Below are 26397 nucleotides of genomic sequence, written 5' to 3'. Positions count from 1 at the left end.
GGAAGCTTGGTGTCACCTGGTGTGAGAATAAACCAGAGTTGTCAGGGCTTAAAAGAAAGTTGGGTAGAGCTCAGGAAAAGTCAGGCCGGGATGCAAGAGGAAATTTGACATCTTCTGTTTCTCCTTTTGGTTTCTTTTTGTTCGACTTTGAAGCAGGAATCAGTGTGCGTGTCTATGTGCAGAGCCTAACACAGTCCTGAACATAAAGTCCTTGTAAATGCTTGACTGATTCATTCATTCTAAGATGACTTTTCTTCTTTTCCTTTCAGAGAGACAAGAAAGCAAGGTAGCTTTGAAATACAGGCAAGGCCAGTGTGAATTTTGTACGATAATCATTTTTCTTAGGCTTAAATATTCCACCCCCCCACTGTCTTTGGTAAACAATTTAGGCTTTTTCAAAGACTGACCTACAGCTTCAGTTGCCTCTTCTTAAAATAGGATGTAAATGTCTGAGGTTGGTGAAAGGCTTTGACATTTCATTAGAAATCCTGAGAGAGTGTTGTGTGTTCTTTCTCAGTTTGTTTCTCTTCTGGCCCTGTTGAGTAACATAAACTTTCCCTTGATTGTCTTAGGTCCCTGAGGGAGCATTGATTACTGAATGCCTGCTGTGTGCCAGGCACTGTGCCGGGCCCCTGGGAGGGGACGATTAAGGCCTGGCTGGTCTCTCTCTCCAGCCCTCCTGTCCAGTAGGAAAGACAGTTAAGGGAACACAGCAGTGCTATGAGGTCAGCCCAGGATGGTGGCACAGACAAGGTGAAGGGGCGCCTCAGAGAGCAGGAGATGCCTAACTGGACCTGGGGCATGATTGGTGCAGTGACCAGACAGGATGGACTGGAGCATCCAAGCTAAAGCAAAGCCACATGGACGTGAAACCATGTGATGGTCAGAGCGGCTGCAACATGGGATAGGAGTGTCAGAAGAGATGACCCGAGGGAGGTGGCCGCCAGGTCATCACCCTGACGGAGGACAGTCAAAATCACATGGCTTTTTTACTTTGAAATGCATTGTGTAATTATTTTTGAGGCTGTGTTACCTATTTGACTGTATTATTCTTGGACTAATATTAAAATTATTTGTACCATCGGAGCAGATGCTGCGTGGGGAATTAGAGAAGACACGCTGGGTGTGTGCTGGACGCAACAGGTGTCCAGATGCTCTGCCCGTAACTCCCTTTCAAATGCCTCCATTCCAACTGGGGTGGAGGTTCCCCTTGCCTTGATCAGCCCCTGCTCGCCACCACACTACACTGAAATGTTTACTCACTTCCTATTAAACTGTGAGTTTCTTGAGCTCAGAGGCTTTTTTTTTAATCTATGGCCCGAGGTTCTGACTTAGCAGGTTTTCCAGAAACACTTGTTGAATGAATAAATGATGGTGGACGTGTGCTTGAGAATTGCAAGGCTGCCGAGTAATACCGTCAGCTCTTGGGGTTGATGCCCAGGTAGCCAGTCAGTGAGGCCTCCTGTGTGCTCTGTGCGGAGCAGGCCGCAGAAGTAGAGGACAGGCCTTGCCTCCGGAAGGCCCGGTTTAATGTAGAGGGAAGCCCCATGCTTGGGGCAGGACAGCAAAGGCTAACCCATGCCATCTTGTATGATGTGAATGGTGAGAGCTTTCTGGAGTTAAGAACAAAGCAACCCCCAGGGTGCTGATCTCAGGCCAGGCCTTCTGGGGGAAGCAGGTCCATGGAGGCACCTAGAAGCTGGGGGTGGGGAGGGTGTAAGTGACTCTGGAGGTGAGTGTGAACGGAGGTGGCGCTGTGAACAGCCTCTCTGTTCCCACCAAGAACTAAACGGGGAAGAATCTCTCCCGTTTCTCTCTCTCTCTCTCTTCCGTTTCTCTGTCGGTTTAGCACACAAATCTCACTTTTTGCTACATGAAAGTTACTGGTTTGTATGTGAAGGAAACATTTCTCTAATTTTGAGGCAATGGTATTTTTCTTCTTTTGTCCATGTGACTGGTTTGGAATAGCAGCTCGTCAAGGGCCAGCACCTGTCCGTTTTGTTTGCTTTGTGGAATGCCCAGTGTGATGCCCTGTGGATGCCGAATAAATGCCACGTGTGGATGTTGAAGAGGGCAGGCGTTACAGTCGGAGCGGAGACATCCTTACCTTGGATTTCTGAGACCGTTGGAAGAGCCTTTGGTGTGGGTGGTGTCTGGGATCATGACTGTGCTGAGTGCAGCCTGTGCTGGTTGTATAAGATTCTGCAACAGATAAGAGTGGTTTAAACAAAACAAAGGACTCTTTTTCTAAGTAAACATAGGCAGTCCAGGCTGCCGTACTGGCCCTGTGGTCCTCAGGGACCCCTGCGTCCCTCACACCTGGCTGGCGTCCAGCTTGTGTTCCAGTGTGACTGCTCTAGCACCAGCTGTCCTCTCTGCTGTCCAACAAGCAAGAACAGGGAGAAGGAAGGAAAAGGGCAAGTCACCTTCTAAGGACACCTCCTGGAAATCGCCCACATCCCTTCCCCTTTCTCCCCATTGGCTGGAACTCAACCATGCGGCCATACCTGTCTGCAAGAAGGCTGAGAAATGCAGTCCTTGTTCTGGTGGGCGTGTTCCCAGCTTTTATATCCCATAGAAAGTTTGAGTTGGAATTAACACTAAATTCAGGATAATGGTTACCTCTGAGTGAAGAGGAAGATGTGGCTAGTTTCCATGGTTATTTGGAAAGTTTTAACCGGTAAAGTAGGTGGGTTTAGGATTGCATCTTATTATCATGTTTCGTAACTTATCTAAATGTTATATTCTTTTGTAAGTATCAAATAATACAGGGTACCTTTAAAAAGTTGAATTAGAAATCTTACCTCTTGCTTCTTCCCTTGGTCTCAGCTGCTTAACTGAGCAGAGAGAGAACTTAGAACCCACCCTGCTGGGTACTGTTCTCAGTCACTGCTGACTTCTTTTAGCTCTCTCTCTTTTTTTTAAAAAAAAATCTGAACAGACTTAAAAAAAAAACAACAACAAAAAACAGCTTTATTGAGGTATATTTTACATAAAGTAATGCATTCATTTTAGTTGTACAATTTGAGTTTTAACAAGTGTACGCTGCCCTGTAGCCATCAATACTGTAGAACATTTCTGGCACCCCAGAAGATTCCCCGTGACCTGTTCCCAGCCAGTGCCAACCCGCCCTGACGCTGGGGCAACTCCTGGTCTGCTTTCTGTTGCTGCCCATTAGACTTATCTTTCCTGGGGTTTTGCATGAATGGAATCATACAGTATGTCCCCTCTCATGCCTGGTTTCTTTCGCTCAGCATCATGTTTTTGAGCTCCATCCAAGTTGTGCATATCAGAAGTTGCCTCCTTTTTATCACAGAGCCGTATTCCATGGTTAGGATGCACTGTGGTTTGTTTATCCATTTACCAGTTGATGGGCTTCCGGCTTTGGGCTGTTTCCAGTATTGAGCTGTTACGAATAAAGCTCTTTTAAACATTTGTGTACAAGTCTGTGTCTGTTTTTATTTCTGTTGCGTAAATGTCTAGGAGTGGAATTGCTAGGTCAGAGGTTAAGTGTAAGTTTCACCTTACAAGAAACTGCCAACCTGTTTTTCAAAGTGGTGGTACCATTTTACATTTCCATCCGCAGCGCACGAGTTCTGGTTGCTGCGTATCCTCACTAACGGTTGGTATTCTCAGTCTTTTTTAAATTTTAGCAGCTTTAATGTGTGTGTAGTGGGAACTCAGTCGTTTGAGTTCACATTTCTGTGAAGACTAATAATGTTGAGCATCTTTTTTTTTTTTTTTTTTAATCCTGACCACAATTTTTTTTTTAAATTAATTAATTAATTTATTTATTTATGGTTGTATTGGGTCTTCATTTCTGTGCGAGGGCTTTCTCTAGTGGTGGCAAGCAGGGGCCACTCTTCATCGCGGTGCGCGGGCCTCTCACTATCGCGGCCTCTCTTGTTGCGGAGCACAGGCTCCAGACGCGCAAGCTCAGTAATTGTGGCTCACGGGCGCAGTTGCTCCGCGGCATGTGGGATCCTCCCAGACCAGGGCTCGAACCCGTGTCCCCTGCATTGGCAGGCAGATTCTCAACCACTGCGCCACCAGGGAAGCCCATGTTGAGCATCTTTTTATGTGCTTATTGCCCATTTACATATCTTCTTTTGTGAAGTGTCTGTTCCAATCTTTGTCCTTTTTACATTGTCTTCTTATTATTGAGTTGGAAGAGTTCTTATATATTCTAGATTCAAGTTCTTTGTCAGGTGTATGCATGGTGAGTATTTCCTCCCAGTCTGTGGCTAGCTTTTTCTTTTGCTTTACGTTGCCTTTTGAAAAACAAAAGATTTAAAAATTGATGACATCCACTTATCTTTTTTTTTTCTTTTTTTTAAACAATTCATGGTTTTTGTGTCCTACCTGTGAAGGCTTTGCTTACCCCAAGGTTGGAGAGATTTTCTCCTGTGTTTTCTTCTTGAAGTTTTATAGCGTTAGCTTTTATGTTGAGATCTGTGACTCACTGTCAGTTAACTTTTGTGTATGGTGTAATGTGAAGGTCAAGGTTCATTTTTCCCTAATGGCTGTCCCCTTGTGCCACCACCAGATGTTCAAAAGATTATCCTGTCCCCAGTGAGTTATGTGTCCCTTTATCAAAATGCAATTGTTTATATATACATGGGTCTGTTTCTAGCCTTATTTAAAAAAATTTTTTAAGCTGTTGAAGTATATTTTACATACTATAAAACCCGCCCATTTCAAGTGTCTAATCAAATGATTTTTAGTAACTTTACTGAACGATGCACTCATCTGTCAGTTTTAGAGCACTTTCATTCTCCAAATAAGATCCTTTGTGCTCATTTACTGTTAGTCTTACCTCCAGCTCCAGGCAACCACTAAGCTACTTTCCACCACTGTAAATTTACCTTTGCTGGGCATTTCAGGTAAATGGAATCATACAGTATGTGATCCCTTGTACCTTCCTTCTTTCACTTAGCATGTTTTTGAGGTTCTCCATGTTGTATCATGTAGCACTACTTCCTTCCTTTTTATTGTTGACTAGTATTCCATTGTGTGGATGGACCACATTTTGTCTGACAGTTCACCAGTTGGTGGACATTTAGGTTGTTTCCAGTTTTGGCCACAGGACTCATGCTGCTGAGGGCGTGTGTGGGCAAGTGTGTGGACGTACGTTCTCATTCCTCCTGGGTAGCCATCTAGGAGTGCGATTGCTCACTCATATGGCAGTTCTATATTTCTGGCTTCTTAATTTTTTTCTTATCAGCTTTTTTTTTTTTTTTTAATATATTATTTTTGGGTCTTCGTTGCTGCATGCAGGCTTTCTCTAGTTGCAGCGAGCGGGGGCTACTCTTCATAGCAGTGCGTGGGCTTCTCATTGCAGTGGCTTCTCTTGTTGCGGAGCACGGGCTCTAGGTGCGTGGGCTTCAGTAGTTGTGGCACACGGGCTCAGTAGTTGTGGCTCGCAGGCTCTGGAGCACAGGCTCAGTAGCTGTGGTGCACGGGCTTAGTTGCTCTGCGGCATGTGGGATCTTCCCGGACCAGGGCTTGAACCCGTGACCCCTGCATTGGTAGGCGGATTCTTAACCACTGCACCACCAGGGAAGCCCTCTAATCAGCTTTTTTGAAGTATAATTTATACACAATAAGATTAATCCATTTTAAGTGTACACTTTGATGAGTTGTACATACTGTAACTCAACTCGTGTAACCAATACTATAGTTTCATGTACTATAACGAAAGACTAAAATTTCATGTGAATGGAATCATACAGCGCATAGTCTTTTGTATCTTAACGTAATGCTTTTGAGATTGATCCAGGTAGAAAATATTTTAGACTTTGTGACCTACACGTTTCTGTCACATATACCCCCCCGCCCCCCATCCTTTAAAAATATGAAAACCATTCTGAGCTCACAGCTGAAAAAAAAGCAGGATGAGGTGGGACTTGGCCAACTGGGCAGAGTTTGCTAACTCCCGTGACTCCGATGTATGGTTATTTCACAGTTTGTTTATCCATTGACCATTGGTGGCTGTTTGGGTTGTTTCCAGTTTGGGGCTATTATGAATAATGCTTCTATGACATTCGTGTACAATAAGTCTTTGTGTGCACAGATATTTCCTTTCTTTTAGGTAAATACTTGAGAGTGGAATGCCTTAGTCACATGTTAGGTGTATGTTTAACTTTGTAAGATATTGTAAACCTATTTTCCAAAATGGTTGTGGCATTTCATTTTTTTAAAACTTTTTTTCTATATTATTCTTTTAAAAAAATTTATTTTTATTTTTATTTTTTGGCTGTGCCACGAGGCATGTGGGATCCCAGTTCCCTAACCAGGGATCGACCCCTCTCCCGCTGCAGTGGAAGCACGGAGTCTTAACCACTGGACCACCAGGGAAGTCTCCTGGTTGTGCCATTTTACATTCCCGTCAGCAATGTGTGAGAATTTCAGTAGCTCCACATCCTTGTCAACATTTGGTATTCTCAGTTTTTAAGTTTAACCAGTCTAATGTGTAGGTAATAGAATCTCATTGTACTTTTAATTTGTGTTTCTCTAATGACTAATGATGTCAAGCATATTTTCATGTGTTTATTGGCCATTCATGTATCTTTTGTGAAGTGTCACTTTAAAAAATCACCTTGTTTGTCTTTTTATTATTGAGTTGTAAAAGGTCTTTATATATTCTGGTTACAGGTCCTTTATCAGATATATGTTTTGTAGATGTTTTCTCCCAGCTTATGGAGATATTTTCTTGACAGTGCCTTTTGAAAAGCAGCAGCTTAAAATTTTGATGATGTCCATTTTATCATTTTTTTTCCTTTTATGGTTCATGCTTTTTTGTGTTTTGTTTTTTAAAGATTTTTTGATGTGGACCATTTTTTTTAGGTCTTTATTGAATTTGTTACAATATTGCTTCTTTTTTATGTTTTGGTTTTTTGGCCTGGAGGCATGTGGGATCTTAGCTCCCAACCAGGAATCGAACCCGCACCCCCTGCATTGGAAGGCGAAGTCTTAGCCACTGGACTGCCAGCGAAGTCCCTGGTTCATGCTTTTTGTATCTTAGGATGTGTTTGCCTACCCCAAGGTTGCAAAGATTTTCTTCTGTGTTTTCTGTTTTCTTACAGTTTTTTCTTTTTTGTTTAGGTGTATGATCTATTTTGAGTTAAGTTTTATGTATGGTGTAAGGAAAGGGTCAAGGTTCATTTTTTACCCCTCTACAGATATCCAGTTGTCCCAGCACAATTGTTGTGAAGATTATCCTTTTCTCACAGAACTGCCTTGGCTTCTTTGTCAAAAATCAGTTGACCACACAAGCGTGGGTCCATTTCTGGACTCTTCTGAATTCTTACAGTTTAATTAGAGCTCATATTTTTTAGTCTGTGAGTGAGGATATGGATATGCCTCTCAGTGTCCTTCCTGCCTAAAGATGACACTGCTGTTAGCATTGCAGCCCATGAGAAGTGGAAAAGATCGTCTTTCACAGGACGTTCATGTGAAGACAGGCCTTGGGTTTTCAGATGTGACTTCTGTTGGGCTGCTGTGGTGCCTTTGCCTTCCAGGCTGCCCAGGTGCTTCTGTTCAGAGCGGAGCTGCTCTGTTACTAGTTGCTGTGCTCTGGGTCGGTTTGTCTTTCTGGCCGCTGCCAGCCATCCATCCACAGCTCAGCCTGTGGTACCTTTCAGCTGGTCACCAGTCTCCCTGTGCATTTAGCCTGGCAGTCCTTTGCTGTAACAAGCACTGATCTGGCGGACTGGCTTTATTCCAGTACCTCTCTGTGGATGCGCCTCTCTTATCATTCAGTTTTCAGCGTGCCTTGCGAACAAAGCTGATGGGATGATTTGAGAAGCTGCTGCTGTGTGGAGTCACGACTCCAGCCTTGAAGAGCCTGGAGGGGACCGCAGCTAGGCTTGCCCAGTGCCTGCCACTGCCCTGCCCTGTGCTCAGGCTGCCAGCCTCCCCAGGGACTTGATAGCGTCTCCCTGTCGTCAGCCAGTACATCACTGGATCCAGATCGTCTCAGCAGGATGATTTCATGACAGCTTTCAGCTCTCTTTTGTTGATGACTCTTTACTGGATTGTGGGATTTCCTTGGTGTCCGAGAGTCCCTGAGTCGGTGGCTTCATGCTGTGTTGTGTGCTCGATTCCTGCTCCACATGTGTGTCCTTATTTGGTGATGTCTGTTCTCGCCTGCTAGGTGAGACTCTCTTGGTAGATTGAGATACAAATAAAGGAACTGAGTAATGTTGGTTTAGTTGGTGTTCAGTGAAGGGTTAGGGAGCCCTGGGGTTCAGCTTTCCTGCCCCTGAGGCGGCTGCCATATGCCGTGGATTCACCGGAAGCCCTAGCCTTTTGGGCAGGCGGGCCCTGTGGACATTGTCAGAGCTCAGGCTAGTTGATGGAGTCCTTGGGAGGGTAAGGAAGGCGTTGAGTTCCAAAGAACCTGACGCTCTTCTCCCTACAGTAGTCTGACCTCTGACCTCGTTGCAGCCTCAGACATGAAGGCAGTCCCAGAAATGCTGAGCTGTGCAGGATGACAAATGCTGCCGCAGACGACTGCCTGTTCATCCTCAGGAGAGGCCAGCCGTGAGGTGCTGGTGAAGTGCTGGGCCTTTCGGCGAGTTGGCGAGTCAAGCCCGTTGGGCGAGTGCTGGAGACAATTGGAATCTGAATGACAGTAAAAAAATATCATTGTCCCTGGGTACTTCATCTTTTGTTTTTTATTTTTTGGAGATTTCAGTAAATTTTTATTTAAGTGGCCAGAAGTATAGAGAGTGGTACTTCAATAGAGTTCTACTATTTAAAGGTCCTTTGATGATAAATGTGTAACAGTGGAAAGTGTGCTAGTTTGGGATTCAGAAGACCCAGGTTCTAATTTGGCACGAACTACCTGTTACCTTACAGGCATATAGATAATATCTTAGAGTCTTTGTTCCCCATCTGTCCATTGAGAGATTTGGGCTAGAAAATCTTTAAGACCCTTGATAAATCTGATGAAACTTGAGTTGTCTTTCTTTTCTACCTCATCGAGATAGGCAAGTGACAAGATGTAGAGAGATTATTCCGAGCACTGAATTGCCACAATTATTAGCAGCACAAGAGAAGTCAAAAAAGCTATCCAGTGAGTGAGATTACTGATTCTCTTCATGCAGTGATGCTGACAGGTAGGCCTGGGTAAACGGTGTGAGTTCACAAACTTGTTTATTTACCTTGTTGTTCCTAAGCCTGTGGAGAAATGTAGGCAGGCACCCAAGGCAACGCATCCTGTATGTCACAATTTCAAGGCACCCTTTTTTGCTTAAACCCTTCTCTGTATATTCTAAGTCATTTTTCTCTGCCCATACACCTCCCAAACTTCACTCAAGTTCTTCCTTTTCTCTTGTTGTCCTAAGAATGTCAAAATTATTGAGTCTTTTCATTTTTATTATGCTGGTGTCTCTGAGAAACTCGCTGACAGACACCTGTTAGGACTGATGTATCAATGTTCACTGCCCCTGGGTTCTTTAAATCTAGCAAAGCTCTGCCACCTTCAGTCAGATGGTCTGTGCTTGATGAGAAGAGAAAACCGTCTTTGGGACCATCTGGTGGTGGTGTGGAACCAGGCCTCTTGCCAGCCTGGCCCCCAGTCTGCCTTGTCTGCAGGTGGGCGTCTTTGTCAGGCTAGAGGCTCTGAAGCTTTTGAAAAGCTCATTCATTCCACTTCCCTTACTTTTGAGCTGGAGCAGAAGAGCAGCTGACCCTATTTTCCGCCCTTGACTGTATTTTCTGGACATTCAGGAGCATAGTGACAAGAGGCTGTAGCTCCGAGGTGCCCTGGGTTCCCTCTTTGGGGGTCTGCACTGGACTTGGAAAAAAATTGGCCCCAGGGTGGGCAGCAGGGAGGGCTCCAGGTGGTCGTGGCTGGGGTCTGAGCTAGTTTGGGGTCATGCCGAGTGCTTTCTCAGTTGCCCTGGTCTGTACCCCTTGAAAGGCGTGCGGTGGATAAGAGTTATCTCCGTCTTAGTTTTTCTCTTTTTTCTTTTTGCCACAAGACAGGATTGTATCACACATCTCCAAAACGAGTAAAATGGCATTTCAGCTTCTTGTCTTTATAGACTCTCTGAACTTTAGGAAAGATCATTCTGGTCCCTTTTCATTAATAATGAAAACCAGGGGGCAATAAAATGTTCTTAACGCGAGCACGGCAGAAACAAGGAGCAGTGCGGGGGTGAAGGTGCGGCCGGCAGGGAGCCACAGGTGTTTCTTGGTGCTTGAGGAGGTCAGGCTCCGGAGAGGGGGGAGCAGCTGTAGGAGGGGTCCTGGTTCTTGGACCCCTGACCTGCCAGCATCTGCTCAGCCTCGGCTCTGGTACCCGGAACGAGGGGCTGCACTTCTCAAGGCATGCACTGTGTGTTTGCAGGAAAGAAGAAGGATGCAGCAAACTTTGGGTTCTGGTCCAGTTTTCAGCCCAGTTGCAACTGTTTTCCTGTAAGATATTTAGTGGGTATTTGAGAAGTCACTGGTGAGTAGAACTTTCTGGACACGTGCCCATTTTGAATACTTTCTCTGGGGATTTTTGCAGCACAGATGGACGTTCTGGGTGTGGATTGAAGCCCCACGGAACAGCGTGGGGCTTCAATCGACAGCGACTCTTTTGAAAAGTGGCAAGGTTACTCTGTCTTCGCTTTTTCCTCCTAAAAATGAACTTGCACCAGATGTTGGAATCAAGGCACTCAGAGCAGAGCAGGCTGAGCCGAGAGAGGTGCCTGCTTGGGACCTGGAGCCTCCTGGCTTCTCAGGGTCACAGTGAAAGGTCTACCTCAGTGGTCTCAGAGTTTTCCATTTCACGATCAGCGGTCTCTTCTCTATGTCGCTCCGCATCGGATGGGGGTGTTCACTGCAGGTCAAAGCAGCAGAGCTCCCTTCTGGAGACAGTGTGTAGACGTGAACCCTGAGTGTCACTGTGCAACCCTGGAGAGGAGTGGGGAGTCTTGGCTCGTCGTGACCCAAACCCCAGAACCCGTAAAAGAATAGATCGATAAGTTTACGTAAACATGAAAACACTCTATGCCACAAAAAGCAGACCATAAGCAGAGTCAAAAGAAAAATATACTAGGAAGAATTTTTACAACTCCTTTCACAGACAGAGGGCTAATTTCCCTGTTGTATAAGAAGTTTCCATGAATTGAGGAAGGAAATTAATAAAGAAATTGAGTAGAAAAGTAGGGAACATACAGTATACCAAAAAGGAGATGCAGATGAAAAGATTGCTCAGCCCTCACTTGTAATCAGGTAAAAGCACATGAAAGCTAGAGGGAGGGGCTGTTGTTTTGCTCTGGTACTGGCAGAAATCTGTGCGTGTGCTTAACCCATTATGTTGGGGTGGCTGTGAGGAAACAGGTGGGCATGAACTGGTTCAGCCCCCGTGGCGGACAGTTTGGCAGGCTATCTCAGACTGCTCTGGCCCAGCCTCCTAGGAGTTCACGTTTACAGATGGACTTGCACATGTACGTGAGATGCCATATGTACACGCTCACTGATGGCAGCATTGTGTGAAATAGGAAAAGACTGGAAATCATCTAAATGTCCATCAATAGGGAATTGGTTTAATGGAATATTATGCAGCTTTAGCAAAAAGGAAGAATGAGAAATAGGGGAAAAGAGAAGGAAAATAGTGCCTATGTGTGTTGCCTCATACTTGCATAAAAATTCTCTGCAGGATAAAGAAGAAACTATTAACACAGTGGTTCTTGGTGGTGGAGGAAGCCTCTTTGCAGTAGACTGACGTGTGCTGCGTGATGTTTAGACCATGTGCGTGTATTACCTATTCAGAAACTGTGTGCTCAAGAAGGGAGTTGATCACAGTCTGTGCAGGAGACTCCCGGCTGGGCCACATTGGGAAACTCGCGTGGAATCCACAGGCGGGGGCAGGATCGGGTGGCCAGGGGGAGACGCTCTTCCAGCCTCTCCCATCACCGTCGTCCCTGCCTCCTGAGAGCCCCCTTCAGCAGCTCAGGGAGGAGGGAGCATGCTCCTCGCCCCCTTGGAGGTCTTTGCCACTTGGATCCCCAATCAGACTGCATGCCAGCAGCCCCTCCTCCCCATGTGCTCACATCCTGCCAAGGACTTTAAGAACCGCCCCTCTCCTGCGCTCCTTTGGTCATGAAGCGCCAGGACGTGGCCGGTACCTGCAGGCCCAGGGGAGGGGGACGGCTGGAGCCACAGGTGTCCGTCTCGGAGGAGATGAGGCGCCGGCCGCGTGTGGAGTGCGGTGGCTCTTCCTCCCTCACCTTCTCTCCGAGACCCACTTCCAGATCCCAGGTCCTTGTCGCAGCAGCGTGCCTCGGGCGGGTGCCTTCGGGGTCACTGTCCTGGCACCTGGTCTGAGCCCACAGACTGGTGGTGTCCTGCACCACTGATGGCTCTGGAAACAGTGGCCCATGCACCACCACCACCACCACCCCCGCCGCCCCCTGCCCAGTGGCTGGTCCCTTGAGAGGAGGCAGCTGGGTGGCCTGGACGTGGCTGCTCCACGTGGACGTTCCAGGTGGAGCTCGTGCTTTCCCGTGTGCCTGACAGAATCGCTGGGCGTCACATCAGATTATGGACCTGAAAGCACTCGTAAACAGTTCATGGGGAAGGTTATGAAGTAGAAAACTCTCCTCTCCTCCTCTGGAACTAGAAGTTCATTCAGGGGTCGGAGGGGACTTTGTGTTCCGAAGGGCCTGATCCTACATGAAGACCGGCTGCCCGTGTCCGCATCCCCTGAGATGGTCCGTCCTGGGCTCAGTCCCTCTTGCCTTTGGAGGCCCCTCGCGGTGGCCTCTCCCTGCTTTCTTGCCTCCACGGCCTCCCACCTGTAGCTGCCCTCGGTGCTCCCTGATGTTCTCCCAAAACACAGAGCTGACCACGTCACTCCCTGATTCAGAGCCTTCAGTGACCCCGCTGCTTGTGAAACGACGGCCAGGTTCCTTGGGTGCGCTCACCGCCAGGCCAGCCTTTCCCACCTTCCCCCCACCCCGCTCCCCCCACCGCTCCCCTCTCCGCTCTTGCTGTCTCTTGGCCAGCAGTAGCCCCCTCACCCTGGGTGAAGCCCAGGGGCTCCCCCGTCTGCTTGAGCACAGGTCAGCCTCAGCCTTTGCACTTCCTCGTCCCCTGCCTGGAGCGCCGTGCCCGGGACCGCGCAGGCCTCGGCGTCCTCCGCCACCGAGGCCCTGCCATCCACGCTCTCCTGGTCCTGTTCGGTGTTCTCGATCCCTGTCTGGAGCCACCTCGTTCGGTCGTTGGTAGGCTGTCTCCTCTCCACCAGGCTCAATGTGAGAGCAGAACAGAACAGGGCAGGGGTCTCGTCACCACTGTAACCCGTGCCTACGACACTGTCGTGCACCCTGTCGGGGCTTCATAAGGTTGAATGAACAGGTGATGCAGCCTTTGCCCTGGCTCTGAGGTGGCTCCAGGCTCACATAGGAGGGCGTGTGGACATGTATTCGTGCACACCTAGGTGTGCTCATGGCAGCCTCACTGGATCCTTTATTCCTCGAGAGTGGAGCCCGTGCCCTAGGTCTTCAGATCGCCTCTGCCGCCCACCCCCCACCCCGGGCCTCAGCCCCTCTAGACACCAGCCCACGGCAGCTGCACAGTCCAGGGGCCTGGGAGGAGGAGGGGGACGCAGCCCAGCCGCATCCGGACGCTCGCCCCCCATCTGAGCACGAGACACCCCCCGACTGAGATGAGGAGCCTGAATCCACGTGCTCTCCTGCCTCGGGGGGGGCGCCAGTGCCTCTTCTCCTGACGTGCCTTTTCCCCCGACCTTAGGCCCTGCGGGTTCCCGGTGGAGAGATTACAGCGCCTTGGCCATCATCATGGCAGGGATAGCGTTTGGCTTTCACCAGCTCTACAAGGTAAGCTAAGCTGCCCCTCCCTGCACCCCCTTGGCGCTGCCCTGAGCCCCGGGGCAGCAGCGGGCCTGCCTGCAGAGGCCGAGCGCCCTGATGATCTCGCTCGCTGAGGGGCGTCCAGGTCAAGTCCTGGTCCTGCTCCCACCCGGGTGGGTGCGCTTGGCTGGTTCAGACCCGCTTCATCTACTGGACTCGGCATCTCCCCTCCAAGTCCCTGCTGCACAGGGTGACGAGGCCCGTCGATCCACGAGCCACATCAGGTACTTAGAACAGTGCCTGGCACGTACTGAGCAGGCCAGACCTTTTTGAGAGACAGAATGACGTGCGGTTAAGAGCATGGACGCTGGAGCCCAGCTGCCTGTGTTGCGCCCTGGCTCTGCCACTTGGCAGCTGTGTGACCGCAGGCTCAGCGGTCCCGTGTGTGAAATGGGGACAATAGTATGTACCTTACGAGGCTGTTGTGATGCTGAAAGGAGTCAGAGCTCCTCTGGAAAGTGCTCTGCACCCAGCACACAGGAAGCGCTCTGCATGCCCTTGAGACTCTCAGTACGAACGTATTTACAGGATCTGCCTTTTCCCCCTGTGTATTGTGTTGGCATCCATGTAAACCTAGGGTTTTTCATGGACTTCGTAGTCAACCCTCAGGATCCCAGAGTTCATTGCTTACAACGGAGCTGCAGGCATGAAGTAACGTTTACTTCCTTGATACCAGCTACTAATCAGATACTAATTACCAGCTACTAACTTTGATTTGAAGCAAGTTGAGTCTTTTTTAGAAGATGCAGAGCCAGGGTAGGTCCCCAGAGACAAAAGGTAAAAGGGTGGCTGGAGGACTTACTCTCTGCTGGTCCTGGAAAGAGAAGCCCCTTTCCTTCTGAGGCCACCTGCGACTCCATCTCTGATTTGGAGATTTTTAAAAAAGAATCTGAATGACTATCCAGCCTCATGTTGTAACTTTTGTTTTTTTTTTTTGGCCACGTCACGCAACTTGCTAGATCCTAGTTCCCTGACTAGGGATCAAACCCGTGCCCACTACAGTGGAAGCGCGGAGTCCTAACCACTAGACCGCCAGGGAGGTCCCCCCATGTTTAACTTTTAGCACGTGAAACGTGTTTCAGCATTGCACTCTGGGATTCTTAATTTTTCACTTAAGTGCAAAAGCTAATGACAGAGTTGTAGCAGAATACAATCTTTTCAGTGTAACGTTTATTCTTGAAGTTGGAAATCTCCACGTTAGAAATCCAGAAGCAAGATGTTCTGGGTCCCGGGACTTCTCCCTCTGACGCCACTGTGGGCTGAAAGCCTATTTCCAACCACTGACTGCATACAGTCACCAAGAAGAAGAATATGCTAAGACAGGATTCTCACATCAATGTCCCAGCTCTACTAAGTGGAACCTGATAGTCACATGGCTGCCCTTGGACGGCCTGTGATCTGGTGGAGACAGAAAGCATAGCTCCCCTTGGAGCAAAGCAGAGATATCCTCAGTTGTTTCCACGAAGCTCTGATCTTTAGTCTCTGCTTTAAAAAAAGAAGAGACATTGAAAGATCAGTCACGATGGTGACAAGAGAATTTAAAAAACATCTGCTAAATTAAAAAACAAAAAGGAGAGGTAAGCTGTTATCTTGTTTTATAAATATGTAAAGATTTAGGCTGGGGTAGTGTATGTGTTCCTTTCCTTGGCATTTTTGATCTTAGAAATGGAATTTTTAGTCCATTACACGTATAAGAATTTCTTGACTTTTATACTTAGGAAATTTTCAACCTGGAACGTAAGGCTCCATTTTATGAGTTTCGGCTCAGCTGTGGGTAATAACTCACACGATGGTTGAAAAGCACTTTGCAAAATAGAAAATGCTTCTATATGTATGCTAAATAGTGATCTTCACTTAGGAGTTGCTCTTGAAATGAGTTCTCTGACAGGCCCCTTGTGAGAGACCTCCTTTCCCTTCCCCAGTACAGAAGCCTTAATGGAGAAGCTGCTGTCTTTTCCTGTCTGGGGCCCGAAAGGAGTAAGAACCAAAGTCTCCTTTGGTCACACCTGCCAGTTACTACACCTGCCAAGCCTGCACTGTGTCACCCCTGGTGCCACCCCAGTAAAGTTGGTGACTGGTCTCACGCTCCTAAGATGGGGGGCGCCACGTCCTGAGCTTTTGGAGTTTGGAGCCCATGTTCTTTCGTCCAGCTCTCCCAGCGGGCACCTTGCTGCCCACCTCTGTCCCTTCACACTTCCAAGCAGGCAGTCAGTTACCAGCTGCGCCCCGTCTGCCTTCTTCCTGACTGTTCCGAGATTCTCAGAACATTCGAGATTGCCCTGCAGCGTCAGCTTCCTTTTTCCCCCACGGTCAGTTTCTCCTGGTTCTGCCCCTTGCTCCCCCTTCTGCCCCATGTCTCAGTTCTGGGAGAGTCTGGCTGCATTTAACTCTTATCTGAAGGAAGCTTGTTCTGAGGATTCAAGGCTTTTCGAAGAAGAATGGGTGTGACCTCCTTAGGCAGCCTCGGAATACCCATATTATTATCCCCTCCTAGTGAAAGAGCCAAAGGTCCCACAAATCTGTTGTGGATTTTGATCTTGTTTCTTGAATAATTTTTTTTGTTTATTTTTACTCATTTGTTTCCGAATGGAGAATTCATTCACGTGGTTCAAAATGTTAAAGGTTCAGAAAAGTGTACAGCAAACTTCCCTCCCACTCCCCACTGGAAGCCACCAGTGGTATCACTTTCTTGTATAACCTTTTGCATTTTTATGATATACAACTTTTAAAGTAGAATTTTGAGTATTTTTGGACACAGAAGTATTGTATATAGCACCATTTAAAAATCTAAAGGAACCAAAAAGTGCTCCATCATAGTGGGTCAAATTGACTTTTTGTGTCCCTGTTCCCTGGTTCTGGTCCTGATTCAGACAGAGTTGTTTTTTTTGTTTGTTTGTTTTTTTTTTAATGTGGTTATAATCACAGCCTCGTAATTTTCGGATGTCTTGTTCATTTACGGTGTTGGCGTAGGGTTTCCGAAACCCAGGGTTGATGGAGAGAAAGTTGGTTGGCCGGAGAGAAAGTTGGTCGGCAGACTCTGAGAGACTGTTGAAGAGTATCCCAAGTACGTAGCCATTCCTCACGCGCACCCTGCTTCTTGCAGAAGTACCTGCTCCCCCTCGTCGTGGGCGGCCGGGAGGACAGGAAGCAACTGGAGAGGATGGAGGCGAGTCTCTCCGAGCTGAGTGGCAGCGTGGCACAGACAGGTGAAGATTAATGGCCCCATCAAATCACCCCTCAAAGCCTTCTCCGAGCAGCCCCTTCTTTGCCCCCTCCCCTCTCCCCTCCGTCTCCACTTTATGTGGTGACTTCATTTATCTGCTCTGAGAATCTGTTCACATTTGCAAATGAAGCCGCCGTCATTTCGGTTTAATTTGAAATTGCTTGTTTACTGTCGGCGCGGCCTCAATTAATTATGTTTTTACGGAAAGGCTCCCAACCTCAGAATATTAATAAGGGGAATAAAATGACAGCCTTTCTAAGGGCTGTAAAGTTCATTTTTAATTTCTGCTTCTATGAGGTTTTCAGGGGGGTTTTCAGCAATTTTCCCCCTTCCCTCTAAGAATCCAACACAGGGTCAAGAGAGGCTGTAATTACTGCGGCTCCAGGGACCCCGGCCACCTCCTCTGTCATCGACTCCACGGGGCTCACGTTCATTACCCGGTGCCCCAGTGATGGCCCAGATTAGCTGGGACCTGTCGCGCCAGAGGTGGTTTTCTCCTTTATAAACTTGTTTACTAGATGGAGCCTCTGCATCTAAAAACTCTGGCAAACTAGAGAGCCGCCTGTCCCAGGCAGGAGTTTGTCCCTCGGGGGCATGTTTGTGAAGCCCTCGGAAACCCTCTGGAGCACGTGCCCTGCTGGCATGTCTCCTTGGAGGCTGACGGTGGACCGGGAGCTCCAGCAGCCTCTGGGTTGGGTGGGGAGGGCAGGAAGGAGCAGTGAGGAAATGGGATTTGCAGTTTCTAACCACTCCGGGATGTTGTGGACTGAGCTGTCTCTCTCCCAGGACTGGAGACTTTCCGTGAGTTCTGCAGTGGCGTGGGGAGGCCCGGGAGATGGGGGATGCAGGCAGGATGGAAGTTGCAAGAGCCAAGCGAGTCATAAACAGATATAATTAGAGGGGAGAGGTTTTGGACGGATATACTGTTGACCACGGACAACTACACAATAGAAAGATAAAGTAGAAATACTAGAGGTTAGATACAGTGCAGGTAGATGCCCCAGAGTGCAGATGAATTACATGGATTGCACGGGCCGGGGGGGCGGGGGGGAATGTCTGCAGATAAATTAGATGCAGCAGCTTATAGGTGTGTGGACAGAAGGAAGAATCTGTATCATTTAACAGAGATGCAACTGCTCTTTCCTCCCAGTGACTCAGTTACAGATGACTTTAGCCTCTGTCCAGGAGCTGCTGATTCAGCAGCAGCAGAAAGTCCAGGAGCTCGCCCATGAACTGGCCACAGCCAAGGTACTTGTCCCTGACCCTCTGGTCCCTCTAGGTCCGGGTCTGCCCTGCACGGCTCTTCACTCGCGTCCTTTGTGCCCAGTTCACTGCGTCCACTGGGGTCTGATGTTGTCTCTTCTGACACCGGTGACCCTGCCCTTGTAGAGACAGGAGGCGGTCACCGTGTGGGTGGTGTGGCATTCAGTGACAGAGGCTGTCCTTTCTGTCTCCGTGTCACCTCCCAACAGGAGGGAGGAAAAGCAGCTCTGTGCCTGTGGCCCTCCCGTGGCAGCACACGCCCCAGATCTGGTGGTAGCCAGTGTCGACACGGGATGGTCTCCACCGCAAGTTAGGTCAGAGATCCCGGAGTTGCCAAGAGCGATTGCAGGGAACAGGGTGGGAGGAGTGTGCCCAGACCCTGGGCTGAAATGCTGCCGTGGGTGGGTTCTCCAAACCCCGGCCTGGGGATCCGATAACCCCCAGAGGAGTGTAGACGCACCTGGGGTCGACTGAGGTGGCTTCCTTGCCTCACTTCGCACATCTGGAGCTGTCTTGGCAACATCAGACCCTAGGATCAGACCACCGGGGTTCAGGCTCTCCTGTGCCCCGTGCTACCCGTGTGACCGCAGACAAGCGACTTGCTGTCCCCTGTCTGTAAGAGGGAGCTGTACCGCACCTCCCTCGTTGCCTGTCCCCACTGAGGACAGAGCCTGGCTCCCGTCAGCCCCAGGATCGCAGGCTTTGGGTCTGGGTTCTGTGCGTGTGTGATAGGGTGTTCCTGAGACAGACTGGGCCCGGGAGACAGTGGTCCAGTGGCTCCAGGGCGTCCACTGCCCTCCCCACTCCATCCCCGCCTCCCGGGTTGCTTTCTGGCTGCTTCCACGCAGCCGTGCTGTAAAGGATCTCGCTCCGAGCAGCTCTCCCAGAGGAAGCCCCACCCCAGTGCGTGACTCCGTGTGAGCCAGCGCTCCTGTGAAGGGGGTCCCCGAGAGTCCTCTCGTGGGGTACCCCACCCACAGAGGCCAGTGGCCACCACCAGCCACCGCGCACGCTCCCCGCGGTCGGGCGGGCGGCCCATAAAGCAGCCGAGGAGGCGGTCACGGCCTGCGACCACCTCTCCTCCATTGTCTTTTGCAGTGGCAGCCTGCCAGTGGCCAGAAGCCTTTCCAGAAATTGGAAAACTGTTTTCAGACCTTAGCATTAAGATTAAGACCACATGTTGCATTTTAGGAGGGGAGGGGGGCCCGGGGTAGCGTTTGGTGGTTGAGCGCCGCCTCTGAGGGTGTCTCGTGCTTGTTTTTCTGATGCCCCCCGCCCGCCCCCAGCCCCTTTCATTCTCTGCTGTGCTGAAGCCGTGCTCACTGGTGTCTAAACCCATCTGTGTTGAAGGCTTCGGTTACCCCATAAACCAAAGACTCAGAGCTGTGTTTTCTCAGCTGTAATGTAAGTTTTTATATCTGGCTTCCAAACCCCTACTGCAGCACTGTAAAAAATTAAAAAGAAGAGCATTCAGTAATTAAAAAACCTACATAAAACTGAAGGCTGGGAGTTTTCTACAACTGTTTTTTAGAGACTGGCTAAAAAGCCCCAGATGTCAGATTTTATTTCTAAATCCTGGCATCTGGCACCATATGCGTTTGGAAATTTGAGTCCTTTGTAGGCCGATGAGTGGAAATTGCTCCCTTGTTAATGGGCTGCTATAGCTTTCAAGGTCTCAGAGAGGCCAGAGCAGTGGCTCCTGGGTCTGCGCTGTCTGGTGGTCTGGAGTGGGGACCCCGAGGGGATGTGTGTGAGGGCGGCCGAGCGCCTGTGTGCGCTCGTTCCGAGGCTGCCCGGGGTCTCTTTCCTGAGGCCTGCAGCCCCCGCGGAGGGGGGCTTCCCACTGCAGAGCCGGGCCGGGCTGCCGGCCGAGGTAGGACCCACAGCAGCCCTCACCCCACCTTAGAGCCCCGCAGGCTGGTGGGAATGTGCGGGGCCCCTCCGTGCTGCCAGCCTGGGGCTCCCCACGCTCTCCTGAGCTCAGGGCCCGGGTGTTCTGTGGCAGGCGGCGGGGGCCTTGTACCCGGAGGCAGAGGCCCACGCACCCGAGGCCGTCACACCTGGGACCGGCCCGTAAACACTTCGCAGGCAGCTTGGGCGAGGCAGCTGCCGCTTGGGGGACCTCCTCTCCATCTATCCCAGCAAGATTGCCAGACAAAGGTGTGGTCGTCTGAAGTTTATATAGAAAGCAGTGTCGAAGGGGAAGGTGTGCGGGGAAGGGTGGCGTTTGTCGGAGGTTCCCGTGGCTGCTTCCCCTGTGGGCCCTTCTCCAGGACGTCTTCGTTCTCTCTGCTGAACCTTCAGGGTCATCCCAAAGGACAGCTGCAGATGGGCGGCCTGGCCCTCGGCTCCTGGCTGTGCAGACAGCGGCGCGCAGCGCGTGGCCTGACGTTACAGCTGCGTGGGGAAGGGTATCCTGGGCGAAGCCTGCCTTCTGGGCATGATTGAGAGTAGAGCTGGGGGATGGGCCAGGCAGGTGCTCAGGCATCTCCCTTGACCCTCCAAGGTGGCTCCAGGTACCAGGCTCCTGGTACCTGTGGTTGAGGTGGCTGCCTGTCCCAGCCCCAGAGGTAGGTAGGTAGGTAGGTGTGTGTGTGTGTGTGTGTGTGTGTGTGTGTGTGTGTGTGTGTGTGTGTGTGTGTGTGTGTGATCTCTCTGCAGGGAGAGGGACTTAGGTGGAGGGAGTAGTTGTTGTAGAGATGGAATTTATTTATCTTAATAGTTTTGTTTCAAATACACCTGGAAATGGCGGGGCCGAACAGCAAGCCCACATGTTCTGGCTACACAGCTGTAGCCGCTGCCTCGGGCCCGTCCTGCTGTTCCCCTACCCGCAGGTGATTTTGAAGCACATCCCAGACAGCATATCATTTCATACTTCAGACACTTCAGTGTGTATCTATAAAAGATAAGGGCTCTTTTGTTGTTGATGTTTTATTTTACATAACCAGGATGCCACTATCACACCTGAATGCATGTCATGATTCCCTAATATAGTCAGCTATCCAAATAGACTTGTGGGAATGTTTGTTCTAAGGGAGTCGTCACTTAAACAGAGATCCAGGCAGGCAGACCCCTGAATGGGCCGCAGCAGAACCGAACCGAGGGGGTTCCCGGCTGGCATGCAGGACATGGAATCCCCCCGGGGTCCTCCTTGCCACCCCAGCAGTCTGAGCTTCAAGGGGTGGGAGGAGGTGCCGCTCTGATCCTCTGTCCCCTGTGTGACTTTCAGGCCACCACTTCCACCAACTGGATCCTGGAGTCCCAGAACATCAGTGAACTCAAGTCGGAAATTAACTCCTTGAAAGGGCTTCTTTTAAATCGGTAGGAGCTGAAAAGGCACGGGCTTCTGTTCTGCTCTCTGACTTCGACTTGGGGGAGGGAGCTCTTGGGGCCCATCCAGCCGCCACCCATTGGGGGCGGTGGGGGGGGCACGTCTCCCTGGGGGGCCCCTGTGCGTCCCACCACAGATTGAGCTGCGTGATTCAGGCATTGAGTTTGGGAATCTCCTGCGCTTCCACCTTCCCTTCCCGGTAGGCCCCTCCCTCCCCGCTCTTGGGGTGACAGTCTGTAGTGCCCACGAGTTTTGAGATACAGTCACTTGGTCCTGTCAAGACCCAGTCAAGGGCAGCTGGAGCCAGAAGCAGGGCCTTGAGCAGAGGAGAGAATCCCCACCCCTCCAGATAGGGCCACCTCCTCCCCTGTCCTCAGCCCCGACTGGACCTCCCAGTGACAGCTTGGTCCCAGAGAAGGTCCCCCCAGAGGGCCAGGCCAGGGGTCTCTGTTCCGGCTCAGTTTGAAGAGCCCTACGATTCAAGGCAGAGGCAGACGCAGTGCCTGCCTCCCCATGCCCCGGCTCCTGTGGTCTCACTCTGCTGTCCCTCCACAGGGACAGCACCAGCGCAGCCCTGACGGGAGGGTGACCAGCTTGTCCGGGCTTGCCCGGGCCCGTCTGTTTTTAAAACTGAAAGTCCTGTGTCCTGGGCCGCCCCTCCTGCAGGGCGCCCTGGGGTTTAGTGGGGGCTGAGCGAGGCGGCGGCCTTCACTCCAGGTCAGTGATGGGGGCTGGCAGCGTCTTGTGGTCCCAACCAGAGGACCTAGTTCTCCAAGCCACCCACTTCCAGGCTGTCTGTGGGGAAAAGAGCGTGGCCTTAAGAGAGGCACGGCTGAGCTTGGGGCACCAGAGGGCTATCCGCTGGGGACACGGTGAGCGCCGAGGCCCTGACTGTGCGCTCCGCGTGGCAGGGTCTGAGGTGGAAGGGCTGTCCGGGGCCAGAGCTGGTGGTCTGGTGGGCAGCCCAGGAGGCAGCAGGCCTTTGTCCTCCCAGCTCTGGCAGAGGTGATCCCGCCTGTCCTCGAGCTTGGTTTCCAAGCCCTTGCCAAGCGGACCTGACTTCCCGGGTCTGGGCTGGGCTGGCTGCTGGCCCAGGACGCAGGGCAGGGACGCAGGAGTGGGAGGGAGAACTGGCTCTTCTGTCAAGTGTGGAGCTCAGAGGTTTTCTAGAAAAGTGCTAGGTCACCAGCATTACCCTTCTGGTTCTGACGTCTCTGACCCCGAGACCAGTGGCCAGGCTCTCCCCCACCCCCTGCCTTTGCCCAGGCCACAGGCAAGTGAGAGTGGAGGCCCAGGGGTCTTGGCTTCCCAGGCTTCTGGCTCCCCACCGTTGCTCACTGCCTCCCCCAGGGCTGGAGGCTGGGACAGTGCTGTAAGGGTGGGAGGGAACGGGCGCCAGGGCGTGGCAGGGCCCCGAGAGCCAAGTGTCCAGCAGCTGCCAGGGAGGGCGGGCCTGGCCCCAGGCAGAGGGGACCCCAGGAGGCACCCTGAGTGGACCGGGGGCTCTGCAGGCAGCCCCGGAGCCTCTGGCTTCCGTCTCAGCCGCTCCCACCTCAACGGGCCAAGAGGCCTTGTTTCCAGAGGAGGGGGAGGGAGGGGAGGTGGGAGTGGGCGGCGGAGCTCCAGCCTGTCCCCTGGCCCTGTCCCCTGCTCAGTGGCCCTGGGGTGGCTGCTCAGTCTCCGTGAGCGCTCTGGGTCGGGAGGGGGCGGCTCTGCTGAGGCTGACCCTGCCGTCTTCTCCCTCCTCGGCCAGGAGGCAGTTCCCCCCTTCCCCGTCGGCCCCGAAGATCCCCTCCTGGCAGATCCCGGTCAAGTCGCCGTCACCCTCCAGCCCCGCGGCCGTGAACCACCACAGCAGCAGTGACATCTCGCCCGTCAGCAACGAGTCCACGTCGTCCTCGCCCGTGAAGGAGGGCCATAGCCCTGAGGGCTCCACGGCCACGTACCACCTGCTGGGCCCCCAGGAGGAGGGCGAGGGGGTGGTGGACGTCAAGGGCCAGGTGCGGATGGAGGTGCAGGGCGAGGAGGAGAAGAGGGAGGACGAGGAGGACGAGGAGGACGAGGACGTGAGCCGCGTGGACGAGGAGGGCTGCCTGGGGGTGCAGAGGGAGGACCGCCGGGGCGGGGACGGGCAGATCAACGAGCAGGTGGAGAAGCTGCGGCGGCCCGAGGGCGCCAGCAACGAGAGCGAGCGGGACTAGGCGAGCGAGCGGGACTAGGCGGCCGGGCCGGGGTCGTGGTCCAGGTGCAGGGCGTGGCCTGGAGCCGGGCGGGGGCAGGGCTGCCGCAGCCTCGCAGGCCTGGGCGGCGTGAGGGCCGAAGCCTGTCCACCCCGCCCGCCGCAGACAGACAGGCCTCTGACCTTGTTCTCATGTCAGGCCGAGGGCTCCGAACTCTCCGGGCTCAAGCCCCCCCAGCCCCCTCCCAGACAGACGTCCCGTCCAGGGGTGTCTGCGGGGCGTCTTAGCCAGCCTAACGCCGTGCATGACAAGAGGTAGTTTTATTACCTGACTCCTGACCCTCTAGAGGAGGAGCCGCGGGGCCTGGCGTCTGCCTGGCGTCTGCCGTCCCTTCCCTCTGCCCCGGCTCCCTCACTGCTTCTCGCCAGTGACCAAGGGGGCCACGCTCTTGTGATCCCAAAAGCAGCGGCCCTGTGCTCCCCTCTGGGCGAGAGCCCCCCGGGCCCCCCAGCCAGTCCCTGCCCGGACGATGCCACCCTTGTGTGCCCGTCACAGCCGCAGCCCGGTCGTCTGCCACCCACGACATCACGCCGCTCCCGACCATTCGCTTGCCGCATCGTGGCTCAGCTACTGCCATGGCGAGTCGTGCTCCCACCTCCACTAGGAGCCGGGCACAGGGCCTTCCTGTCTGTCCCCTGCCCCGCCCTGCCCCCCAAACACGTGTTCTTTTGTGTGATCAGGTATAGGTTTCAGAATATAAGATACGACTGTATATAATTGTAATAAATATGAGTTGCCACTATTTAATTCCTGCCTGTGGCTCCCTGTCTGCTCACGGCATCCCGTGCCCAGGGGTGGATCTCGGCCAAGGCCGCGCCAGGTGGGCCCGGGGAGGGGACGTGGGGGCGGCGCCCGGCAGCCCTGCGGTGGGCCTGATGGGGGCAGAACCTGCTTCCCTCGGCCAGTCTCTCCCCTAAGGCAGGTGTCGCAGCCGCTCACCCACAGCTGGAGGGTTTCGTCCTTGGTCCCGAGTGGCTGCCGGAGGGCGACGTTCTGATCCAGGAGGAGAGGGACCTCACGCTACTGTATATAGACCTGGTGTGGAGTGTGATGAGCTCACCTTCCTTAAATGGATGCATGTGCTCCCAGGAGAGTGTGTCTTGTTCCCTCGTCCTCCCCCGTCTCGTCTCCCTCTCACCCTCCCTGTCTCCCTTTACCCTTCACACAGCATTTAGCTAAACCCAGAAAAACAGCACGGGACGCTCCTTCCCGGGAGCACTCGGCTCCCTCGAGCCCCCAGTGCTGTGGCCCGGTGTGCGGGGGTCAGAGGGCCCGGCCCCGTCCGGTGCCTCGTGTAGACACGGGCTTTGGAGACAAAGTGCAGGCACCCCGGCCGCCGCGGAGGTGGAGCTGCAGCGGGTATGTACCCTCCGGGGAGGCCCCGGCCTCCTGACCGCAGCGCTGGCCTCCCACCCGCCCGGCCCTGGGGAGGGAGGAAGCCGCTGGCCGAGGGTGAGAGACTTGGCATGGGGGCTGTTTTGTCTCAGAAAACATTACCCCTCCTACCCAGGCCCCTTTTTCGGGCTCCCGCGGTAAACTCCTTCCTGGCGCTCAGGCAGGGGGCCCTCGCCCTGACTCTCTGAGTGTCCAGCCCTCCGGCCTGGTTTCCCAGGTTTTGTCTTTGATGCTCATAACCTCACGTGATGTCCCGGCTCGTGCTCCCTAGGGGCAAGCAGAGACCCCCCCCCCCCCCAGTTGAGTCACCTCTGCCTCTTGCCATCACCGAAGAAGCCAGGTTTCTCCATCCCCAGGGGCTCCCAGCCTGGTCTGGACGAGGGGCCCAGCGTCTGGGAGCCCGGCAGGCAGACGGACCTGGGATGACAAGCAGAGGGCTGGTGGCTCGGTTGGAAGCACCCCTGGGCCTCGGGGGCCGGAGACGGGGTTTCCCCGCTCTGCCCTCCTCGGGGAATGGAAGCCCGGGTCCCGCGTGGGCTGTCTCGGGGTCTCCCCCTCTACTTGGTGACGGTTTCTCGTGGCCTCTAACTTTGCAGAGGTCCCTCCTGCAATGGGACCGGACGGGGGGAGGGGGGCAGAGGGCAGATAGCCTGGGACGGAGACGCAGCCAGAGCTGCTGGCGCGGGGCAGCGGGCACTCGGGGGACCTTGTGGGGTGTGTCTTCCCCAACCTGGGGGGTCGGTTGTCTCACAGGTCCCCGGACTCACTGTGGGAGAAAGGGACGAAAACCTGGGCCCGGGGGCCTTTTGCCCTGCGGGTCCTGAGCGCCCGATTTCAGCTTTTGAAGACAGAGAGTCTGGCGTGATTTCAGGGAGGGAAAAACCCCTCCCCAAAACGGCGTGAGTGCTGCCTAATAAAGGCAGCTGCTGGACGGAGGGAAAACAGCCCTTTGAAAAAAAAGCCTTTCATTAGAAAAATAATGCATTTCATCCAAATAAGGTAAAAATATTTGGAATGGGGCAGAAGTGAGCAGCAGGCAGCGCCTGTCGGGCCCTTTCTGGAAGGGAGAAGATT

The 26397-nt window shown here is 52.4% G+C and overlaps 1 protein-coding gene across 8 annotated transcripts in view; it reads left to right on the top strand.

Moving 5' to 3' along the window:
* The window catches only part of PEX14 (peroxisomal biogenesis factor 14), a 139577-nt gene extending 114902 nt beyond the window's left edge, over nt 1–24675 (top strand). For all 8 annotated transcript variants that reach the window (XM_082461324.1, XM_082461323.1, XM_082461327.1 and 5 more), the window contains 5 exons: nt 13753–13838; nt 16975–17077; nt 18245–18342; nt 21587–21678; nt 23442–24675. In XM_082461324.1, the coding sequence (XP_082317450.1) occupies nt 13753–13838; nt 16975–17077; nt 18245–18342; nt 21587–21678; nt 23442–23889 (827 nt within the window). In that variant the 3' untranslated portion in view covers nt 23890–24675. The remainder of the gene's footprint in view (nt 1–13752; nt 13839–16974; nt 17078–18244; nt 18343–21586; nt 21679–23441) is intronic.
* The last annotated feature ends 1722 nt before the right edge of the window (nt 24676–26397 follow it).

The sequence above is a fragment of the Balaenoptera physalus genome (assembly GCF_965194825.1).
Source record: "Balaenoptera physalus genome assembly, chromosome: 1".
NCBI classification, from domain to species: Eukaryota; Metazoa; Chordata; class Mammalia; order Artiodactyla; family Balaenopteridae; genus Balaenoptera; species Balaenoptera physalus.
This window is presented reverse-complemented; position numbering and strand designations above follow the sequence as displayed.